Below are 20,670 nucleotides of genomic sequence, written 5' to 3'. Positions count from 1 at the left end.
GCTTATATCACTTTCAGACATCATTTTGACTGATACATAGCTGAAGAAAGAGGTAACCTCAGGCAGGTCACACTCCCTGAGCCTCAAAGCAAGGCACTGGCAAAACTGCCATGAGTAAATTCTACAAAGAAAGTTCAATGATGGGATTGCCATAAATCATTGACTTCAAGGTGCTCTTGGGTCTGGGAAGGAATTGGCCACCAGCCCAACCACAGCAAAATGCTAACTGAGGTGGTAAGGCTTACATTAAAACAGGAGACAATCTTTTCCCTTCTAAATGTTTTAGGCATCAGTCCCCAGTAGCTCCAGTGCAATTCTAATACAAAACAACACAGAACCAGCAACCCTATGCTTCCAAAGCCCAAAATACAAAATAAAATACTAATTTCTGTCCTTCCCCATCCATCAGTTTCGGTCTAAGAATGCTCTTGCAACAGTGATATCTATTTTGACATCTGTTGATATTCCATTTTTATTGTTATTTTGCTTGATTCCCTTTCAGGTGGTATTACAATAGAAGAAGCCAATAGATCCAGTTTCCTGAACATTGTTGGAATGGTTGGTTCTATTGATAATGACTTTTGTGGTACCGACATGACCATTGGTACAGACTCTGCCCTCCATAGAATAATGGAGATAGTGGATGCTATCACCACCACTGCCCAAAGGTAAATCTCATGCAAGGTCAAGAGTGTTTTTTGGGTTGCTCCCAGAATCCCCATGCTGGTATTGAATGCTGGGAACTGTAGTCCAAAAAAAGTCAATTTTCCAATGTGCAGACAGTCTTGTAGGCCTGTCTTCTGCAGTTATTTGATGTCTTTTCATGAACATAGAAATTTGATGTTTGATCCCAGAATTCTGCAAAATCTTTAGCTTTTCATTAATAATATACTTTTTTTAAGTCTCAAAAATAAGTTTCCAGCACTCAAGATAAGATTTGAAAATACACAATGGCTAAGAAAATCTTGGATGCTCTTTTGTCCTTCCTCATGAAAAGAACAAACTAAATGAAGCAAACACATGCAAACAGTGGCTTAATTTGGATTATTTATGGAAGTTACAGAATTTGATCTTGCTCGGTTCACAAAACCTAGAATGACACTGGGCAATTTGTTGAGCCACTTAATTTTTAGATCTTTTGTCACTAAGAAAGGTAGATCCTTACCCTTTGACTTTTTTTTCTCCCACCAGAGCCCATTAAAAGAAATCTCCCTGTTAGGCAGAGCTTTCAGGTGTTTTGGCACCATGGATGAGAACTAAAATGCTATTTATCAGCCTATACATGCTCACTTGTACAAGCTTGTTGGGTCTTTTAAAGTACTGTGTGCTTTATTACAGAGAACATGTTGGGGAAATTAATAGTGTGTGTGTGTGATCATGTGTGTACAAATATATTTTCTATGGACTTTATCACATGGGGGGAAATTAGAGGAAAATCGGGGGTTTAAAGAGTCAATATCCCAGGAAAATCGGGGGTTTAAAGAGTCAATATCCCAGGAAAATTGGGTGATAAAGTCCTATGAGTAGTTGTGCCTGAATGAATGTAAAGCAGGGTTTGCCAGTTGGGACATATCAGAATTAATTAGAAGGAATATGTAAACATGAAACTAATGATATGGGGGAAAAAGGAAACAGATAAACAAAACAGTCAATATAGATGGAGCAGTGTTACAGGCTGAGCACTGATTTGGAAGATACTTTGTAAAATTTAAGGCTCTCAAGCTTGAATAGTAAAGAAATAAGTGTGTATTTAAAAAATATAAAGCAAGACTGTTCACATCATGTATCTGCCTGTTCACATTATGTCTATACTGTTGGTCTTAACTTGGGAGCCCAGTTGACTAGATGGTGTTGAGAGAGACCACCAAATAGATACAGATTATGTAACAAATGGCAGTTTATTAGTCTAAAGAGCTAGGGATATGAACAATCTTTAAGCCAAGGCTATGGAATAATGTGTCAGTTATGCAAGGAGAAGCCAGTCTCCCCCTGCTATATAAAAATCAGTTGGTGCCAATCTACTTGCTCTGAGAAATGTCATCAAAAAGCAGTATACCAGTGTTGTAAATAAATAACCTTAGTGGTTCCCATTTTCACTGCCAGTGTTTTGTTTTTTTTAAGATTTGGTTTTGTCTTTACAGCCATCAGAGGACCTTTGTGCTGGAAGTGATGGGTCGTCACTGCGGGTAAGAAATAATACTGTTTTCCTAAATAGAATATTGGCTGTATTTGGATGTAACACTACCTCATGGTTTTGCATAATGTGTCTCTTCCCAGGGTCAAACTCTTAGTCCTCCCCACTTTTTCTTCAGCATGACTATGAGGAAATCAGAATCTTCTGCTTTCATTTTAGATTAACCACAGTTTGATGCATTGTCCAAACCCAAAACGTAACATATCTTAACTATGTAGTTATTTGAAAGAAGTCAGCTTCATAAACAATGCTTAGTTGTTGGCTTGTTTCCACTAACCATAGTTATGGTTAACTGAGAGTGTGGAGAGGGGGATTTAAAAGGCCAAAGAGGTGTTCTGACTTGTTCTCAGAATGGATCTGAAACAGCTCAGTATGTAAGCACACACTTTGTGTTCACCCATTACAACAAGCAATCGTGTGGTTTGTTGAGATAAACCTACCTCTGCTCACAAGGCATGAAATTGTTAACCAGCCATATGGCACACACAGCCCATTGTGGTTTGTGCTTTCTTTCCAGATTCTGCCTTGTTTTAAACCATGGTTTGTCTTGACATCCAAACCTGCCATTGTGGTTTGATTCTGGTTTGTTGGGAAAGAAAAAGATATGAAATAGGGAAGACAAGTCACTGTTTGGTTATTTGCTGTGCAGTGAATGCAATTAGTGTGACTTAAGCAACAAACCATGATTTATTGTAATGTATGAACATCTTTGTTCATTTGTTAACATTATACAGAGGGACCTTCGTATTCATTTGGGTTTGGTTCCAGGACCCCCTGCTAATGCCAAAATCTGTGCATGTTCAAGTCCCATTTAATACAGTGGTGTAGTAAAATGGTGTCCCTTATAGAAAATGGTAAAATCAAAGTTTGCTTTTTGGAATTTATATTTTTTGAATATTTTCAAGCCATGGATACTTGAATTCATGGATTAAAAAAAAATCCATGGATACAGAGGGCCGACTGTATATTCTACAAACCAGCCAACTTTCCATGTGCCAGTGGCATAAAGCACTGTTTGTGTGTTCATAAACAGGTGAACATCCCCAGAATGTCTTATTCTATTAATATTCAAGAAGTACAACCTTTATGGTTAGATATTTGTAAACTTTTTCTAGGCTTTAAAAACCTTGGGACTTCCACTAACAGACTAAGAAGGATATTTTCTTATTTCTACCATATTTAGAAGACTGGGGACATTGTCTGCTTTGTCATTATTGTAATCCATTTTATGTGCCTTTATTCCAGATATATAATTCATCTGCTGAGATAAGAAAGCTCTTCTCAGCTCTGGGAAACCATGTCTGAATGCAGACCACTTACAATTTTTTACCACATGGAATGATGTGGAGTATTATTTTTATATTTTTAGAAATTGGCAAGCCACATTCCTTACAGTCTAGTTAAACTTAACCCTGGATAACTTTTGATATAGCATTTACCTCGCATGGATTTTCAAAGTCTTCTTTCAGGTCTATTTGGGCTCAAATCGGTGATCTCCTTCACCTTTTCTCTCTTCTTGTAGTTACCTAGCTCTTGTAACAGCCTTGGCAAGTGGAGCAGACTGGGTTTTCATTCCAGAATCTCCACCAGAAGATGGCTGGGAGGATCATTTGTGCAGGAGGCTAACAGAGGTAAACAAATCAAAAGAGTCCATATCTGAGGGCTTAATGCTTAGTCGAATGGGGCATGAGTGGCCTTCCAGCTGCTGCATAGCAGTCTGTCAGCCCCAGTATGCATGTCAGTTCTACACAATGTAGTTGTGATACTCTGGAAACTTTGTCTTCTAGGATGATGTAGGCAATTCTTCTTCCAAAACAAGATCTCAAGGCCAGTTTAGAATGGATCTTCTTCACTTCTCTTCTCTTACAGACAAGAACTCGAGGCTCAAGGCTGAACATCATTATTGTGGCTGAAGGAGCCATTGACAAGCACGGCAAGGCCATTACATCGGAAGACATTAAGACTGTGAGTGACAACAATCCTGTTTCTGTTTGGATCTCTTGGGTTAATGCCTTTGGCCTGGAATTGAGATGAAATGAAGCTTATAGCTAAGAGGAAGAAATACCCTCTTGGCAACCCAGTACAATTAAGGGGGCCAAGGTGTATATAGTCAGAAGAAATTATGAATAAATGATCCAGGTTTTATACCCCAAATTTAGAAAAGTTACTTTTTTGAACTACAACTTCCAGAAAACACTCCATACAAGCTAGAAAGGCAGCTGGGTTAGAATATCCCCAGGTACATTAGTAAACCCATTCAAAGGAAAAAATTATGGGGGAAAGCATTCATATTCACATGCCTCACACCCCTCCAAGTATAGCATGTACTTGATATGAACTGGAATACACACAACTTGGGAACATTACTTCTTAGACAACAACTTCCAGAACAGTTTTGCAGTGGAATAGACTGTTCGGAAGATAGTGGACTTTTTTTCTTTGGAGGACTCTAAACAGTGGTTGGATGAGCATTTCTCAGGACTGCTTTGATTGTGTATTTGTGCATGGCATGGGGTTGGGCAACATGGTCTATATGGTCCTTTTCAAATCTGTTATTCTAAATTTGGAAGTGCTAGGATAATTTTCCCCCTCATTCTTCTACAGCTGGTTGTGAAACGCCTGGGCTATGACACGAGAGTCACGATCCTTGGACATGTACAACGTGGTGGGACCCCCTCTGCTTTTGACCGTATCCTGGTAAAAACAACAACAACTACACAGTTCTGTTCCAAATACCTTTTCTTTATACAATGTGCTTGTATCTGTGATGGATGTTGTATGGGGAAGCAGGAGAGCAAGCTTCTCAAGGTGTAGCCCCTCTGCCTGTAGCAGTGGTAGGTTGCAACCTGCTCTGGAATTAATCAGAGCTCAGAAGAATCTCTTTTTAGATGGAGATGGGGTGACAACAGTTCCCAAGATCTTCCACACAGTACAGCCATTGGCCATCTTGCCTTGGAGATTCCAACAGCTATAGTCAAAAAAGTAATTTTGCCAAGCTTTGGAATTAATTGCTTGGGATATGAAAAAGTGACTTTTCTCAATATTAACAAAAAGTCTAGTGGCATCTCATGTGCTGGGCAGAAGTTTGAATAGCTTGCCAGTCCACTCCCCATGCACACAGTATGTAGCAGAGAAAGAAATCAAACTTAGGCCTGTTACAGACAACCAAAATAAAGCTGCTTCGAGTCACAGTGGAGGTATGGTGTTTCAATGATGCATGCGTCCTAAGAGCCCAGAAGTCGCACCAAAGTCATGCTCCAGCCCTAAGGACTGGAGCGTGGCTTTGGTGTGGCTTCTGGACTCATAGGACGCATGCATCATTGAAACACCATACCTCCACTGTGACTCGAAGCAGCTTTATTTTGGCTGTCTGTAACAGGCCTTAGTATTCTTTTATTAGTTATATAAAAGCAGTTTTTTGCACAGATTCCTGTGCCTAATCAGCACAGGTTCATCTTTTTGAGGCAGGTAAGAAAAGTAAGAGCCCTACATGGTATCAAGAGAGTTGGAACATCTTCCCAGAGTGAGCTCTTCTCACACATGCTTCATGAAAGACAGGCAAAGAGAGAGTGAAAGGTGTGCAAGTGTATGAGACCCCTGAGAACAAAGAAAGGCTTTGTGATGCAGAAAGAGAGTGGGTGTAAGGAAACAAACATGAAGTTACCATAAACATGCTGTGCCTAAACTCCTGCAGTCTAAACTACCAGTGAGTATAGGCATGCAAATGTTGCCAACTCCAACACTCACCATTGGCTGTACTGGCTAGGGCTGCAGGAAGCTGTAGTCCAACAACATATGGAAAGCTGCAGGATTTTTATCCCTGCATTAAGGATATTACACCCATTCTCGCTCAAGTGACTTTAGTTAACAAAACCAGAAACATATCGGCTTGAGAGCAGCCATTATCGCACTTCTCTGCAATAGTGTGACTGAGGCTGTTTCTTCCATTACGCTGCCTTCCACATTCCCCTTTAATCCCATCTCCCTGCCCTATGCCCAGTGTGCCTTTCATTTTTATTTTTATTTATAACATGATTTGGGAATTATGCTAATGCAATTTAAGTAAGAAAAAAAAGAAAAACAATAAGAAAAAATACAGGCAATTAACCTGCTTGGGAATAGTGAGGGGGAGTGGGAAAGGAGGAGACACTGACACCACGTGACTGCCAATATCACAACTACCCTGGCAGTTGTGAGCCTATTGATTGACAGGTTTCCCCCATAAGTGAAAAGGGGGAAATCATGCTTTGGAGACATAGCAGCTATGAGACAAAGGTGACATGTGATAAGTGTCACCAAAGGTACTATTTTCTGACTGTAATTGCAGTTTAAAAGCCACGTGTAGTAATCCCCTAAGAAACAAAACAGTACACCCCATTCTTTCAGTGTGGACAAAGCACTCATAGTGCCTCCAGTTGGATTAAAAACAATGGCAATATATGTAAAACCGTATATAATACTAATATGGCAGAAAGAGAAGTTGGGCACAGCAGATAAGAATATAAGATCATGACTTTAAAAAACTTTAGCAGGTGATTTGCTTGCTTGAAGAACCAAACAGCGGAAAGGCAGAAGAGTGGGAGGAGGGAGGGTGAGTGGGTGAACCAGATCTCTTAAAAGGAGTTACTCCATATGGATCTGGCCACAGAGCATTGTGGGGTCACCTGGAATGGAAACCCCCTCAGCCTCCCAAAAATTCTAGCAATGACAGCAACATCCTTCCTTTCTGTTCTTCATCTTGTAGGGAAGCAGGATGGGTGTGGAAGCTGTCATGGCCTTACTGGAGGGAACTCCGGATACACCAGCATGTGTTGTCAGCCTCTCTGGTAACCAAGCCATCCGTCTTCCTCTTATGGAGTGTGTCCAAGTGGTGAGTTTTTCTGTACCCTCTCATCCCTGCCACATTCATCCAGGGCTGAACTGAAATATTTTGGTGCCTGAGATGGTGCAGTAGATGATGCCCTGTCCTCCCTCCCCCCAGAAATACATGAAGCATGTAGTATCTTTTCACGGCCAAAGGCAGAAATTTCACATGTGTCTCTCCCCATACCTGGTGTCCTTTCACATTACATACTCATAGTGTTTTGATTCCACTTTTACTTGCTGTAGTTGCATCCTGTGGAATCCTGGGCTTTGTAATTTGGTCAGAGGAAACTGGGGTCAAGTCCTCCCTGTAAGAACTTGTAACTTTTTCTTTCAACAGACAAAAGATGTCACAACTGCAATGAATGAAGGACGGTTTGATGAAGCTCTTAAACTTAGAGGAAGGTGAGGGAAGAAACGCCATGAATGCAAACCTATTTGGCCATTGTACAATGTAAGGGGTTTTTCCCCCAGAGCTGGAGAAAGTTATGTTTTTGGATTACAACATCCCAAATTCCCCAGGCACCATGGGAATTTTGTCCAAAAAAGTAATTTTTCTAAGCTGTACTCCCCCACCCCCCTTACACAAAATGTAAACTTTAATAATCTGATTGATAGGTCAAAGAGGCTGAGGGCAAAGGACATTGTGTGCAGGACAATGTACAAAACTGGCTGACCAATCACACTCTCTCAGCCTCAGAGGAAGACAAAAACAAACCCCTCTGAACAAATCTTGCCAGGAGAACGCTGTGATAGGTTCACTTTAGGTTGTCATAAGTCAGAAATGACTTGAAGGCATACAAGAACAACAGTACATTCATTACCTAACAAATCGCAACAGCTAACATTTTCTGCTTTGGGTGCCTTTATTACTCTGCCTCATGCTCGGGGTGGCCCTATAAGAAGTATACACATTTGAAGCACTTCCTTATGTGAACAGGGATTTTCTCAAAGCTTAATTCCTGGTACAGCCCTTTGTTCCAGAAGGTCTCCTGTGGTTCAGAAGGTTCCCTGGTCTTTAGGAACAGCTCTGGAAAGAAGAGCAGGGATGCAAGGGGTTTGGGATGGAGATGCCTGAAAATAGTAATTAGCATTTGCCAGTGTCCACAGTGCTTCACATAATTATCATGTTACAACAAGTGTGCAAGTTAAGTGAATATAAACAGGGATGAGGTTGAGAGAGACTGTCTGCTTTTTGAGTGGGGGTGAGATTTGAACTAGTGATTTTTTGATTCATGGCTGCGTCTCTCAGATATTTCACAGCATCAGTTGACCTAGTTCCATCAGTGAGTTTGAGGGAACAGACTGTGGGCCCATTTTAGATGATGCTAATCTCTGGCTTTTATTATTTTTACAGGAGTTTCCAGAATAATTGGAATGTTTACAAGATCTTGGCTCATGTCCGTCCACCCACTGCAAAGGTAAGAGTTAGGGAAGGGGTGATATGTATACTGGGGAGGAATCATAGCTCAATGCAGTGGTTGGAAAAGTTACTTTTCTGGATTACATATTGGCTGGGGGATTCCCCACATTGTAGTCTAAAAAATTAACTTTTTCAAGCTCTGGTTCAATACACAGTATCTGCTTTGCCAGCAGAAGAGTCCCTAAGCATCTGCTGCCAAAAGAATAAGATAGCAGATAAGAATAAAATAGTTGGGGTGTGGAGAAGTATCCTGTAGAGACACTGCCAATGCTAGTCATGGATTAGATGAAGAAATGGCAAAACAACTGATATAAAGCAACTGTCTTTAACTTGAATTTGTTGCTTGGGGCAGGGCTGATTTACATGCCTGATGTGAAGCAGCAAATGACATACATACATACATACAAATGTGTGTATTATGCAAAGAACATAATACCAAAAGCCAGCCAAATTACTCTGGTACATGAGCCAGAAAATCCCATAACTGCCTCCCAAATACAAATGCAAATACAGATATAGCAATAACAATTCAGTAGCTACATCAAGAAAAGGTATGATTCATTAGAAAAAATAATAGTGCCTGGAAAGATAGAAAATAGTAGGAAGAGAAGAAGACTACATTTCAGATGGGTAGACTCAATCAAAAAGGACAAAGCCCTCAGTCTGCAGGAACTGAGCAGGGCCCTTGAGGAAAAGGTGTCTTGGAGATGCCTTATTTATAGGATTGCCAAGGGTGGAGGGCAACTTGAGGGCAGTTAACAACAGCGCAAAGCTAACAATTTGCTCCCTTTTCAATTTTTGTTGCTGTGTGCCTTCAGATCATTTATGGCCACCCTAAGACAATGCTGTCACAGCATTTTCTTGGCAAGATTTGTTCAGGAAGAGTTTGCCATTGCCATTCGCTGAGGTGTGCGACCCACCCAGTGTCTTTCCAGGGCTGAGCAGGGATCTGAACTCTGATCTCTTGGAGTCCTACTCCAACACACAAACCACCATACTACATGAAACCTGTGATAAGAGGCAGCTGCCTCACCCTGCTTAAAAGCTGGGCTGGCTGTATAAATACATGATTCCCCAAAAAGAGTCCCTTAAAAATGAAGCACTGCATATTAGAAACCCTCTTTCTGTCTTTCAGAGTGGTTACAATTTGGCAGTGATGAATGTGGGAGCACCAGCAGCTGGCATGAATGCAGCTGTGAGGTCCACCGTCAGAATTGGGTTGATCCACGGCCACAGGATGCTGGCAGTGCATGATGGGTTTGAGGGCCTTGCTGAAGGAAAGGTAATTTAACCCCTTCATTTGTTCATTCAGTTTCCTTCTTTCAGAATGGTTGTGCTGTTGTTGGCTGAGATATGTTTTTTTGCATTGCCATTCTCAAAGAACTGCTTGTTTACAGTTCCATGCAAACACATACTGATGCCCCAGTCATTTGTACAGATCCAAATGAATCTAGAAGAGCAGGTAGCCATAGTAGTCTGTTGAACCAAAAATAGCAGAGAGTCTTGTAAGCTTTTATTTGGCACAAGCTTAGTTTGGCATAAATTTTCCTGAGCTTCAGATACCTGGAATGTTGCCTCACTTGGAAGAACTTTGGAAACATTGCCGTGTAAGTCTGGAATATCAGCATTCAAAGGGGAACCTGTAGACTAACTGTGTGAAAGGAGTTGTAGTCTGAGCTTTTGTACACTTAGTCTGAGGAAGACATCTGAGGAAGTAGACTGAAACTGTGAAAGCTCATGCTCAACTTCTTTCACACAGTTATTCTCAAAATTGCTGCAATATCCCTTTGCACTGGAAGAACTTGTGTCTGTAGATGAACATGGAACTCTGGCGAAAACTTCACATCTCTAAGAAAGTGGTCCACAGTACATTAAATGTTATGCCAATGGAGAGGGGGAACAAATCCCATTGCCTATACCCCTAATTCAGTCTACTAGATTCCTTCATCCACCTCACAGAGTTTCCCAGGTTATCTCTTTCCCACCTGAAGCCCCACATCCTCTGAAAGGAGGAGCTGGGGATTTCTGCAGTTGTTTTTGCTTTCCCCTTGCCTTTCTCAGGCTGGGAAGGCCAAGGAGAAGCCAAGCACACAAAGGTCATGGTTTGTGAACTGGCTAAATCCTGGGGTCAAGGCTGAATTCTTGTTTAGCACTGGTGAAGAGTAAAACTACACCAGTGACTTAACAAGGCAGAGACTGGGGAGGTCTGGCTCGTAGCCTCCTAGCTGTTCCAGCACATGTTGCTATTTTGAGGTGGAGTGGAGCTATGTCCACATGCTGTAGGAAAATGGGAATTGCTTGCATACAGGGATACTGGATACTTTCATACACATTTGTCCCAAAAGTACAACCATTAGTGTAAGCAGGGCCTTCACTGGGGTAATACCCCAAGAGGATTGCAGCCCAGCATTCCCAAAGAATTGATAGTCAAGGAACAAATCCTACTCAGCCACCTCTTAAGTGCCAACTTCCCTAGATGGAAAAAATAAGGGGAATTCAGTTACATCAGGGGTCATGGCGTGCCCTTGACATTGGAGGTATGGTTAGGCCCCTACATCTTCTTGCCAAAATAGGGATTGGGGGAGAACCAGCATACCATCCCAGTCTGGTTTTACAATCCCATGTTATGCCATAGTAATGTGTTTGTTTTTAAGGTGTCTTAGGACTTTTTGTTGGTTTTGCTTTAACAGACTCACCAGAGCTTCCTCTTAGGAAACTGAGCCTTTCCCTAATCTCCCTCCTCCTGTCTCCAAACCTCTCTCTTTCCAGGTTGAAGAAATTGGATGGGGAGGAGTTGGTGGCTGGACTGGAAGAGGTGGATCAAGCCTTGGAACAAAAAGGTATTGAGATGGAGGACAGATATATGTCTGAGGCCATGCTTAATTCTGTGTTGATACTGTTTTAAAGCAAATAAATGAAAACTAAAAAGTAGCCAAAATGCATTATTTGCTAACATTGAAGGCTTGCCAGTTACACTTACAAAGTTTGACCTTTTTTGAAGAATGAAAATCCTCACTGCCAGTGGATGCAGTTCGCTCTGTTTCCACAAAATTCACTGTTCTGTATGTGTCCCCTGCTTGAAAGGAGATGAACCCAGATCAGTGACTCTTGCAGAACAGCATCAGGTAGCTTTCTCTAACAGTGGATTCTTTTGTGCCTGTATAGCTGATGGCTGAAGGGCCCAGTCATACCTTGTTCTAAGGCACCGCAAAATTACCCATCCACAGTGGAACCTGATTGGAAAGAACCAATCTAGATCAGTGCCCGTTGAAGAGAAGCACCAGGCAGTCTCCTTTGAAGAAGTGTTACTGGGTTTCTTCACTAAGAGTCCTGGACTATTGCTATCAAATCATGACTTGAATGAAGCACATGAAAACTTCCCAGCCCACAGCACAGATTGCCTGGAAGCAGTTTAGGAATCTCTGGGTTAATGGTGGGAGTGGGTCAGAATTAGTGCTTTCTGTAAGGTATTAAATGAAGAAGGGAATGCCTTTCTCTGATGCTTCTTATTCACGCAGGACACTGCCCAAGAAATACTTTGAGGAAATCAGCAACACAATTGCCAATTTTAACATTCATGGCCTGATCATCATTGGTGGCTTTGAGGTAGGTCTCAGGCAATCTTTTGAGGTAGGTCTTGGACTGTTATGGGCAAAGCAAGGGAGGCAATGCAGTGGCTGGAGCAAGGGTAAACTGGCCACAGACAATGGGAGGGGCAGCACAGGACGTTATCTCTATTGAGAGAAAAGTATACCCTGCCAGCTCTTGGGTTACCCACCTTTCTGTGGTGATGGGAAAGCTTTTTCTGCTCTCTCCTTGTCCCCACAACCAGTGCATCACTCCTAAAAATGCCGTACACTGGCATAGTGGTGTTATGATGACATAGGTCACTAAGAGGATTATAGTCTTTTGTAAAGAAATAGAAGTGACAGCACACCTCCCCCTGCCCCCGTTACTTTTCTTTTTGTAGGCTTTCACTGGTAGCTTGGAATTGATTGATGGCCGAGCCAAGTTTGAGGAGCTCTGTATCCCACTCTGTGTGATCCCTGCCACTGTCTCCAACAATGTTCCTGGCTCTGACTTCAGCATTGGGGCAGACACAGCCCTCAACACCATCACGGCGGTAAGAGGTTGATTGGCATCCCATTCCAGTCATCAACTTTCAATATGTGCAGAGCCAGCCTTGACAGCTATGTAAAGTCACCTTTTTTTTGCAGCAGATGGCATACCTGCAACATGAGCAAACACTTCCCCCTACAGTGGAGAAGTACCAATTGATAAAGGAACAACTCTCCTCATAGTGTGCCAGCGCATAGTGTGCCAGGGACAATGGAAGTTATGGTCTAATACATTTGCAGAATGGCAGGTTGAGAAAGGCTGGTCTATTCACACATACAAGGCTGTGTGTATCCTGTACCACAGAATTGTGTTGATTTTGTTTTTACATTTCTAGCCTGTGAAGCTACTAAGTTCTTTAAATTTGAAGTTTCTAGTCCTTCAAGCCTTGAAAGCTTTAAGTGATGCCCTGATGTCAAAGTGGAGGAAAATAGTGATGCAGGGAGAGAGTAAGAAGGATACTGGGGGCAGGGCTTCAATGCATTATACAACCTCTTGCTATTTCTTACAACAACTAGGACTTAGAGATCCAGAATCTCATCAGTAGGGGTAGTTCCTCTACTGTTGTAAATTCCATTTCACACAGATGTTGTGGTCAGAGCCTCTGTCGCTGTTACCTAACAGCCAATCTTCTGATAATGAGTCAGTTATATATAAGGCTGGTCGTTCAGCATCAGACATGCTGTCTGCAGACCATGGACATGTTCCAAGTTTATTTCCTGCTGAGGGAATCCTAGAGGAATGTTCTCCAATCAGTCATTTTAAAAAAATAGTCTTCATTCAAAGGGGTAGCCACCTTTTCTGTGACACATTATTTGCCCATTTAATTCCTAGACTTGTGATCGCATCAAGCAGTCTGCAGCTGGTACCAAGAGACGGGTGTTCATCATTGAGACCATGGGAGGCTACTGTGGCTACCTGGCTACTATGGCAGGTTTGGCTGCTGGAGCAGATGCAGCCTACATTTATGAAGATCCTTTCACCATCCATGACTTGGAGGTGAGAACCTTTTGCAGATGCTCAAGAGTCTTTTATCTTTTAAAAGTATTATCTGCTTCTTGAAGGATAGGATGAAAGCATCTTACCAGGAACAGGGGAAGAAGAGAAGGAGAGAGAGCAGACAAGGCATACAGTAGAGAAGATTCAACAGTGGGCTTGGAAAAATCCCTTGGTGGCAAGGGATCATAGGAATCCAGCAGTGCCTTGAAAGAGTTGATACATTCCTTCTCCTTCCCACAGAGCTAGATGAACGAATGCTGTTCAGAAAATATGAGGCTGCTTCCTATATTCTTTATGTCCTTCAATAGCAGCCTGACTGAAGATTGTAGAACAATAGTTCTCAAATTATCCATTGAGGCAATTCTAATATGTTGTTAGGGAACTCATGTGTCATGAAAAATAAATGACCCCAAAAGCTGTATCTCTGCATGACTTACTGTTCTGGTCATTCACCCAACCAAACTGCACTGGAAGTAGATAACCTGGTCTGGTCTTTTCTGTTTTACGGCAACCCTAAGGTGAACCTATTATGGGCTGAGAGTGAGTGACTCACTCAAGGTCACCCAGTGGGTTTCCATGGTTGAGCAGGGAATTGAACTCTATTCTCCAAAGTCATAGTCCAATACTCAAATCACTGCACCATGCTGGCTCCTAATTAAATTGTTAATTGCTTCTAAAAGGCAGGCAAGACAGAATTTGCTGTTTCTGGAAACAGTTTACTTTAATGCAGAGGGACACAGCCGATTTCCCTGCCTGAAGAAGAGACTACCTATTGTCTCTCTGCATGAGTCATTTCTCTGGACTTGCCTCTTTGAACAGAAGGACTGCCTTATAGCAGTGACTTATCCAGAAACTCAGGAGCTGAGCTTTTTAAAGAGCAATTCCTATTCTGGCATGTTTCAAAAAGTCATATTTTTCATCTGTGAAAGCATGTATTCCCAGTTTTAATTTGGAAGAAAAGTGGCCATCTACAGGTTTGGGGCCAAAGGTTCTATTGGAGTACTTTACAATATTAGCATTTTGATGTCTGTCTTTGCGGATATGACAGCTGATGCAAGTAGATTTGGTCAGGCAGATAATTTGAGTATTACTAAAGAGTATTACTAGGAGTATTACATTTAGTCCTTCCTTATTCACAGTTTCAAACATGGTTTTATAGGTTTCAAGCCCTCTTTCTCCCCCCCTCCCCCTGATAATCATGGCATGAAGAGAGTCTTTTCAAGGGTGCTCCCATACAGACACACTTTGGCTATCTAGGAAGCATCAAGAGCTTCATTGTTTTGTAGCAAAAACTATGTCACATTAGGGATGTGTTCATATGTAGTTTTAAAGAGAAACATCTTCTTCACTTCCTTGCATATGAATCCTAAGAAACCATGACATTGTTCCTTGGGTTTTGACAGATGAACGTGGAGCATCTGACTGAGAAAATGAAGACCACAGTGAAGAGAGGCCTAATATTGAGGTACCTGGCTATATTTGTCAGTCATAAACAGAAGGGGATTTGGATGCTTACAAAATACATCTGTTCTCATATAAGGATGAAGAGACTATTGTATGGGTGTTTTCTATCATTCGTTAACCATGTTCATACATGACTCCATAGAATTCAAGAGCACTTAACAGGTTTCTATAGTAACAGAACTTCAGAATGAGAAGTGATTTGGAACCTCTTAATCCCATGATCTTTCATTAAAATGAGATTGTCCATTTCTAGGATTTTTCCATCATACTTGTTTCCCTCACATCCATGAAAGCATTTGTGGTAAATGGGGGTTGTTAAATGTTAGCTTCACAATACCCCTTTGAAGTGGGAAACTGATGTTTATCCAAGCTCATTAATGGTCAAAATAAAAATATAGCTGGGTCAGGACCAGGTATAATAGTAAACCATGAAAAAAGAACACTAAACTCTACATCCAAAGTTTACATCCAAAAAAACAATGTGCAATTCCTTCCCAGCTTCAAATACGGCATCCAGTTAGAAAAACAGCAAAAGTTTTCTTAGCACAATATTATATCAAACCTCCATTTTTCTTTCTTGCTTACCTAATTTTCCACAGTGCTTTAAGGCCAGTTCTTGGTCACTGTAGGGTTGTCACTCTATCTTCTTTAATGTATTTATTGCTTTCTTTCTCCAGGAATGAGAAATGTAATGAAAATTATACCACTGAGTTCATATACAATTTGTATTCTGAGGAAGGAAAAGGCATTTTTGACACGAGGAAGAATGTTTTGGGACACATGCAACAGGTATATATGCTGCTCGATAATCTGAGTGCATTGCTAGTATCCAAGTAGCAATAATGTTATTAGTTTCATGAATGAGGAGAAGGAGCTGGACTGCGATATGTGACAAGTGAGCAGGTTGGATTCACATTAGCCCTCATTGTTTGGTGTGTCTTGGTGTAACAAGAAGCTGATTTACTGCTATGTGAACAATGTCTGGGCTTACTAGACATTGAAACTATGGTGTGTTTAAACTATGGTCCATGAGAAAAATACAGGACCAAGCTATAATTGTGGATTTTGGCTTCTTTTCACCTCTGCCATATTAGGCAAGCCATCATTTTTCAGCCCAATTTCTAACAATTTCTCAGGACAGATTGGGCAGGGTCCAGTAGGAAGGAGAAGGTAATCAGAAGAACCTTCCCCTCTGTTTCTTTCCGCAGGAACATAACATTCATAGACATCTCCTCCCCACAGTTCTGAATCGAACCCAATGTATTTAACAGAGCAGTTGCTTTGTAGAATAAAATTTCATGTAGGATGAAATTACTACTATTAATTCTCAGCAAAATCTAGAAGCATTTAAAAAACAATTCAGGGAAAATGAACTCCATGCATCTGTTTAGTCTGGATCCCAGTTAGCCTTGCAGAGTCCTATGTGTTGTTGTCCATACTTGTCAAATCCACCTGTTTAACAGCGTCTTTATGAGCTTATCCACAAATGATATTCTTCCAGCAACGATTCTAGAAGGAAACTCTTTTCTCCCTGTACTTCTCAAAGGGTGGATCACCAACTCCATTCGACAGGAACTTTGGAACAAAAATGGGTGCCAAAGCAGTGGCGTGGATGTCCAGCAAGATAAAAGAATGCTCCAGACATGGTATGGGAGAGCTTTCCATTGGAGGGTTTGCCCTGTTGGAGGGTTTACCCCAGGTGCTGCAGCAATGATGCATGGAATTAAGGGGGAAAGGGGGGGGACATAAATTAACTGCATAGAAGGTAGTACAGCAAGGGGTAGTTATTGCATTTGTTGCATGATAAAAATTTTCAGCACTGTTTACTGTCCTGGTCACCACCATCTCAAAGGAGTTCACTTTTCTCAGAGCTCAGGCACTAAAACATCCAGAACAATCATGTGGCTGGAGAAATTTCCCTTACAAAAGGGGTGGGGAATCATTGCAGGTAGGGCAAATCCCCGAACAGATATGATGTCAGGGAATGTGGCCAACCCTCCGACACCATTGCATCCTAAGCCAAGTGCTGGGTGGAACTTTTCCATCCTGCAGTTCAGTCAGGGGATCAGGCTTCTCCTCTTGCATCAGACAGAAGGAGCAAGGTGTTTCTAGCAGGTACCTCTGGGTGCACGAGTGACATCTATTCTGTGAGCTGAGCCAGTGTTCACAAATGCTAGTCCAGAGCAGATGTTCTTCCTTCACCACCTTTCTTATTGGGGGAAGAAGAAATGAACCACTCTCAGAATGTAGTTCCAGAAGCCTGCAGAATCCCAGCTTCATTGTGGCTCACTCCTGCAAGTGCCATCTGAACACGAGAAAGAGAATCCATTCTATCACTGATCCCCACATCTGTTCATTCTCAAATCATATCCAGACTGGATAAGTGAAATGCATTGTATTTCAGTAAGGATATCTTTGAAACATTATTGGGAACTATAGATGGTCTAGAATATAGCTGTCAGACTGGCAGCTGGGAATAGTTGATTCCTCCTCCCAGACGAGAAACATTTTTATTTAATATTTATTTAGGCCAGGATTCAGTGTGCAGGATAGCAGCATGCATCATTTTTTCTAGTCAGTCTTTGCTATAGCATCTTCTATGTCAGCGGGGCAATGGGTTTGCACCAGATTTTAGGTTGAACTTTAAAGGATCTATCCAACGTGCCAGACCCTATCCCTAAAATAAGTTGTTAATTAGAGATCTGGCTTAAAACCCCACATAGATTCCCTGCTCCACTGACACATGAGAACCACCAGTTGCTGCTGCCCTTTTCCCACTGCAGCCTTGTTGCTCTTGCCATTCCTAGGTCATTTTCACAGCAATGTGGCTTAAGGGGCTACAACCAGCAAGGACCAGCACTGCCTGTGTTTTAAAATGGTACATGGGACACTTCAGATGCAAACCTTAACAAACGTATGGGTTATCTTTTAGTCTAAGCCAGACTCCAAATATTTGCAAGACATAATAAAAACAACTAGAATAGCAATAATGTCACATTAAAGATCAGCAGCAAATAACTCCAAATGTCTATTAAAACATGTCTCCTTTAACCATGCTGGCAGCAGTGAACATGCCTGGAGATGAAGAGTCTAAAAGGCAGAAGCACCACTCTGAAAACAACCCTTCTGCCTTCTATACACCAGCCAGGCTCTTAACAGTGCAATAAAGTGGCACAGCTCCTATGATGCCCTAGGTGGGTAGGGGTGGGGGACAGGTGATGGGCAAGAACCACACTCATGGAATCAATGGCAATGGTTTATTTTATTCAGGTATACTCTTCCTCTCAAAATCTTTACTGAGATGCTAATAGTAAAAGCATTTTTTTTTAAAAAAAATGTCAGAATTCTAGTATTTCAGTCACAGGACTTGGTGAGCAATTTTGTACTGGTCTTTTTTTCAGGTCGTATTTTTGCCAACACTGCTGATTCAGCTTGCCTCCTGGGTATGCGCAGACGAGCACTTGTATTCCAGCCTCTCAATGAACTTAAACAAGAGACAGATTTTGAGTAAGTGCCTCTCCTGGCTTCTCTGTGGGTGCAATCATTGAGCAAATTAGTCCTTAACACTCAGGATATGGTAACTCATCTGTTAGAAGCCTAAGAATCCCACTTTTTTTTTAAAAAAAATTCTAGTCCCTATGGTTTCAGAAAAAGATGGGACAAATGAAAAATGTTAGGTTATAACTCATATAGCTGATGCCCATGACACAGCACATAAAACAAGTTGTGTTCATCGCTATAGTGAATACAGGCATGTCTGAAGATACCAGTGAGAAGTGAGTTTCATAAACAACTGTGCAAGCTTCTCACCAGTAGGGTCCAATGGCTTTTAAGGAAATAGGGATAAGGATCTGTAGAAGTAAGGATTTGTGGGCAGCCACGTTGGATGAAAAAGTTGTGTGTTAAACCATCTACAGGGGCCAAGTCATCCCTAGAAGGACATTCTAGAAGCCAAAGGATATTTAAAATATATCCCCCTCCCCCCCCCCCCCCCGCTTGATGCCAAATCCAAACGCCTAAGCTTTCTCTGTGAGTCAGCAGAAAGGTCCACCTCCAGTGTGTTTGTGATTACAAAGGGATCTCGTAGCACCTTTGAGAACTATGGAAAGCTTAAAGATGGTTTATTCCTTTCACTATTCCACACCTTATTTCCATGAGAACCAAGTACTATTTGACATCACAGAAATCTTTTCCAGTTCCATGACTTGCATCACTAGTAGTGTTGCTAATTGATGAAACTTGTTGCAGACTTAACCAATTAGCCTTTTAGATAAGTAACTACCTTTTTTCCTGAGAACAACCACAACATTTTGACCAAATGCAGGGCTATGACTAACATCGTTTTTAAAAATCCCTTTTTCCTGTATCATTTTTAACACATTTGCCTGAAGAAGCCAGTGGAGCTTCAAAAAGTTGCATGCAACATGTATAATGTGCATTTTGTTTGGCCCACTGTTTTGTGGGTTTTGGTTTATGATACTGTCCTTTACTATATGGCCAACGCTGCTACCCCTGGATATGTTTTCTAGTTTTTCAGTTACTTTATCTTCAGAACTGATGAGCAGCCACAGCAGCCAAAATGCAAGGCTAGAGGGTAACTTTCATGGAGCTCTTCACTTTGTCTTTTCCCCGGACAGGCACCGCATCCCCAGGACCCAGTGGTGGCTGAAGCTTCGTCCCATCTTGAAGATTCTTGCCAAGTACAAGATTGACTTGGATACCTCAGAGACAGCCCACTTAGAGCATATAACCCGCAAGAGAGTATCAGGTGAAGGTGCTCTGTGAACAGCTAATGAGACCGATACAGTTCTCTCTTAAATTATCATGCTTAAAATAAATTCTATATTGTCAGTTCCTTCCTCTGTTTAGCATGCAGCTGTCCATCTAGTGTCTTTCTGTGAATTGTTGGGACTACATGCATGCCTGCTACAGTTGAAGGAAGCAAGTGACAGTACATCATGATAAGAGTGCTATACCTCAGTATATAAATTTATGGGCTGAGAAGTAATATCCATTCTTTATTATGTCTTGCCCCTCTCTTATAAAGCTCTGGGAAGTTTCCATGGGTTCCTAGTAGTAGGAGCCCTGGTGGCACAGTGGTTAAATGCCTGTACTGCAGCCATTTACTCAAAACCACAAAGTTGCGAGTTCAAGACCAGCAAAAGGGCTCAAGCTTGACTCAGGCTTGCATCCTTCCGAGGTCGCTAAAATGAGCACCCAGATTGTTGGGGGCAAACTAGCTTATAGTTGTAAACCGCTTAGACACTGCTTAGGCAGTATGAAGCAGTATATAAATGAAGCTTGTTTGTTTGTTTTGTTTAGTGGTCCTCCATCCAGGCAGTGGCCGTTTCACTGGTCCTTTTGCTTTAAGATTAGCTGTTCCTAGTCCATTCACAAAGGCCCTGCACAGTTGTAAGGCATGGAACTCAAAAGGATTTTAACTGCATTGTATTGATGTTTGAACTGGACTGAATTTACTATTAGGATACCTCTTCCATTTGAATTTAAAATTGGCTACTATCCCAGAATGCATTTGTGGGGTTAATTTACAGTTGTGCTTTCGTAATTCAGTATTTTATGTGCTTAAAATAAAACAAACTGTTTGAGTAGA

At 41.6% G+C, this 20,670-nt stretch overlaps 1 protein-coding gene across 2 annotated transcripts in view; it reads left to right on the top strand.

The window, feature by feature from the left end:
• Positions 1 to 20,670, top strand: part of LOC149322714 (ATP-dependent 6-phosphofructokinase, muscle type-like) — a 53,199-nt gene extending 32,529 nt beyond the window's left edge. For both annotated transcript variants that reach the window (XM_089481887.1, XM_089481880.1), the window contains exons 6-23: positions 503 to 668; positions 2,142 to 2,186; positions 3,717 to 3,825; positions 4,064 to 4,159; positions 4,799 to 4,891; positions 6,939 to 7,064; positions 7,398 to 7,462; positions 8,415 to 8,478; positions 9,616 to 9,762; positions 11,250 to 11,320; positions 11,999 to 12,086; positions 12,451 to 12,603; positions 13,431 to 13,595; positions 14,999 to 15,060; positions 15,737 to 15,848; positions 16,606 to 16,705; positions 18,461 to 18,566; positions 19,697 to 20,670. In XM_089481887.1, coding sequence (XP_089338013.1) covers positions 503 to 668; positions 2,142 to 2,186; positions 3,717 to 3,825; positions 4,064 to 4,159; positions 4,799 to 4,891; positions 6,939 to 7,064; positions 7,398 to 7,462; positions 8,415 to 8,478; positions 9,616 to 9,762; positions 11,250 to 11,320; positions 11,999 to 12,086; positions 12,451 to 12,603; positions 13,431 to 13,595; positions 14,999 to 15,060; positions 15,737 to 15,848; positions 16,606 to 16,705; positions 18,461 to 18,566; positions 19,697 to 19,844 — 1,916 coding nt within the window. In that variant the 3' untranslated portion in view covers positions 19,845 to 20,670. The remainder of the gene's footprint in view (positions 1 to 502; positions 669 to 2,141; positions 2,187 to 3,716; positions 3,826 to 4,063; positions 4,160 to 4,798; positions 4,892 to 6,938; positions 7,065 to 7,397; positions 7,463 to 8,414; positions 8,479 to 9,615; positions 9,763 to 11,249; positions 11,321 to 11,998; positions 12,087 to 12,450; positions 12,604 to 13,430; positions 13,596 to 14,998; positions 15,061 to 15,736; positions 15,849 to 16,605; positions 16,706 to 18,460; positions 18,567 to 19,696) is intronic.

The sequence above is a fragment of the Sceloporus occidentalis genome, unplaced genomic scaffold (assembly GCF_023333645.1).
Source record: "Sceloporus occidentalis isolate IW3139 unplaced genomic scaffold, rSceOcc1.0.p SCAF_1, whole genome shotgun sequence".
In the NCBI taxonomy this organism is placed as follows: Eukaryota; Metazoa; Chordata; class Lepidosauria; order Squamata; family Phrynosomatidae; genus Sceloporus; species Sceloporus occidentalis.
This window is presented reverse-complemented; position numbering and strand designations above follow the sequence as displayed.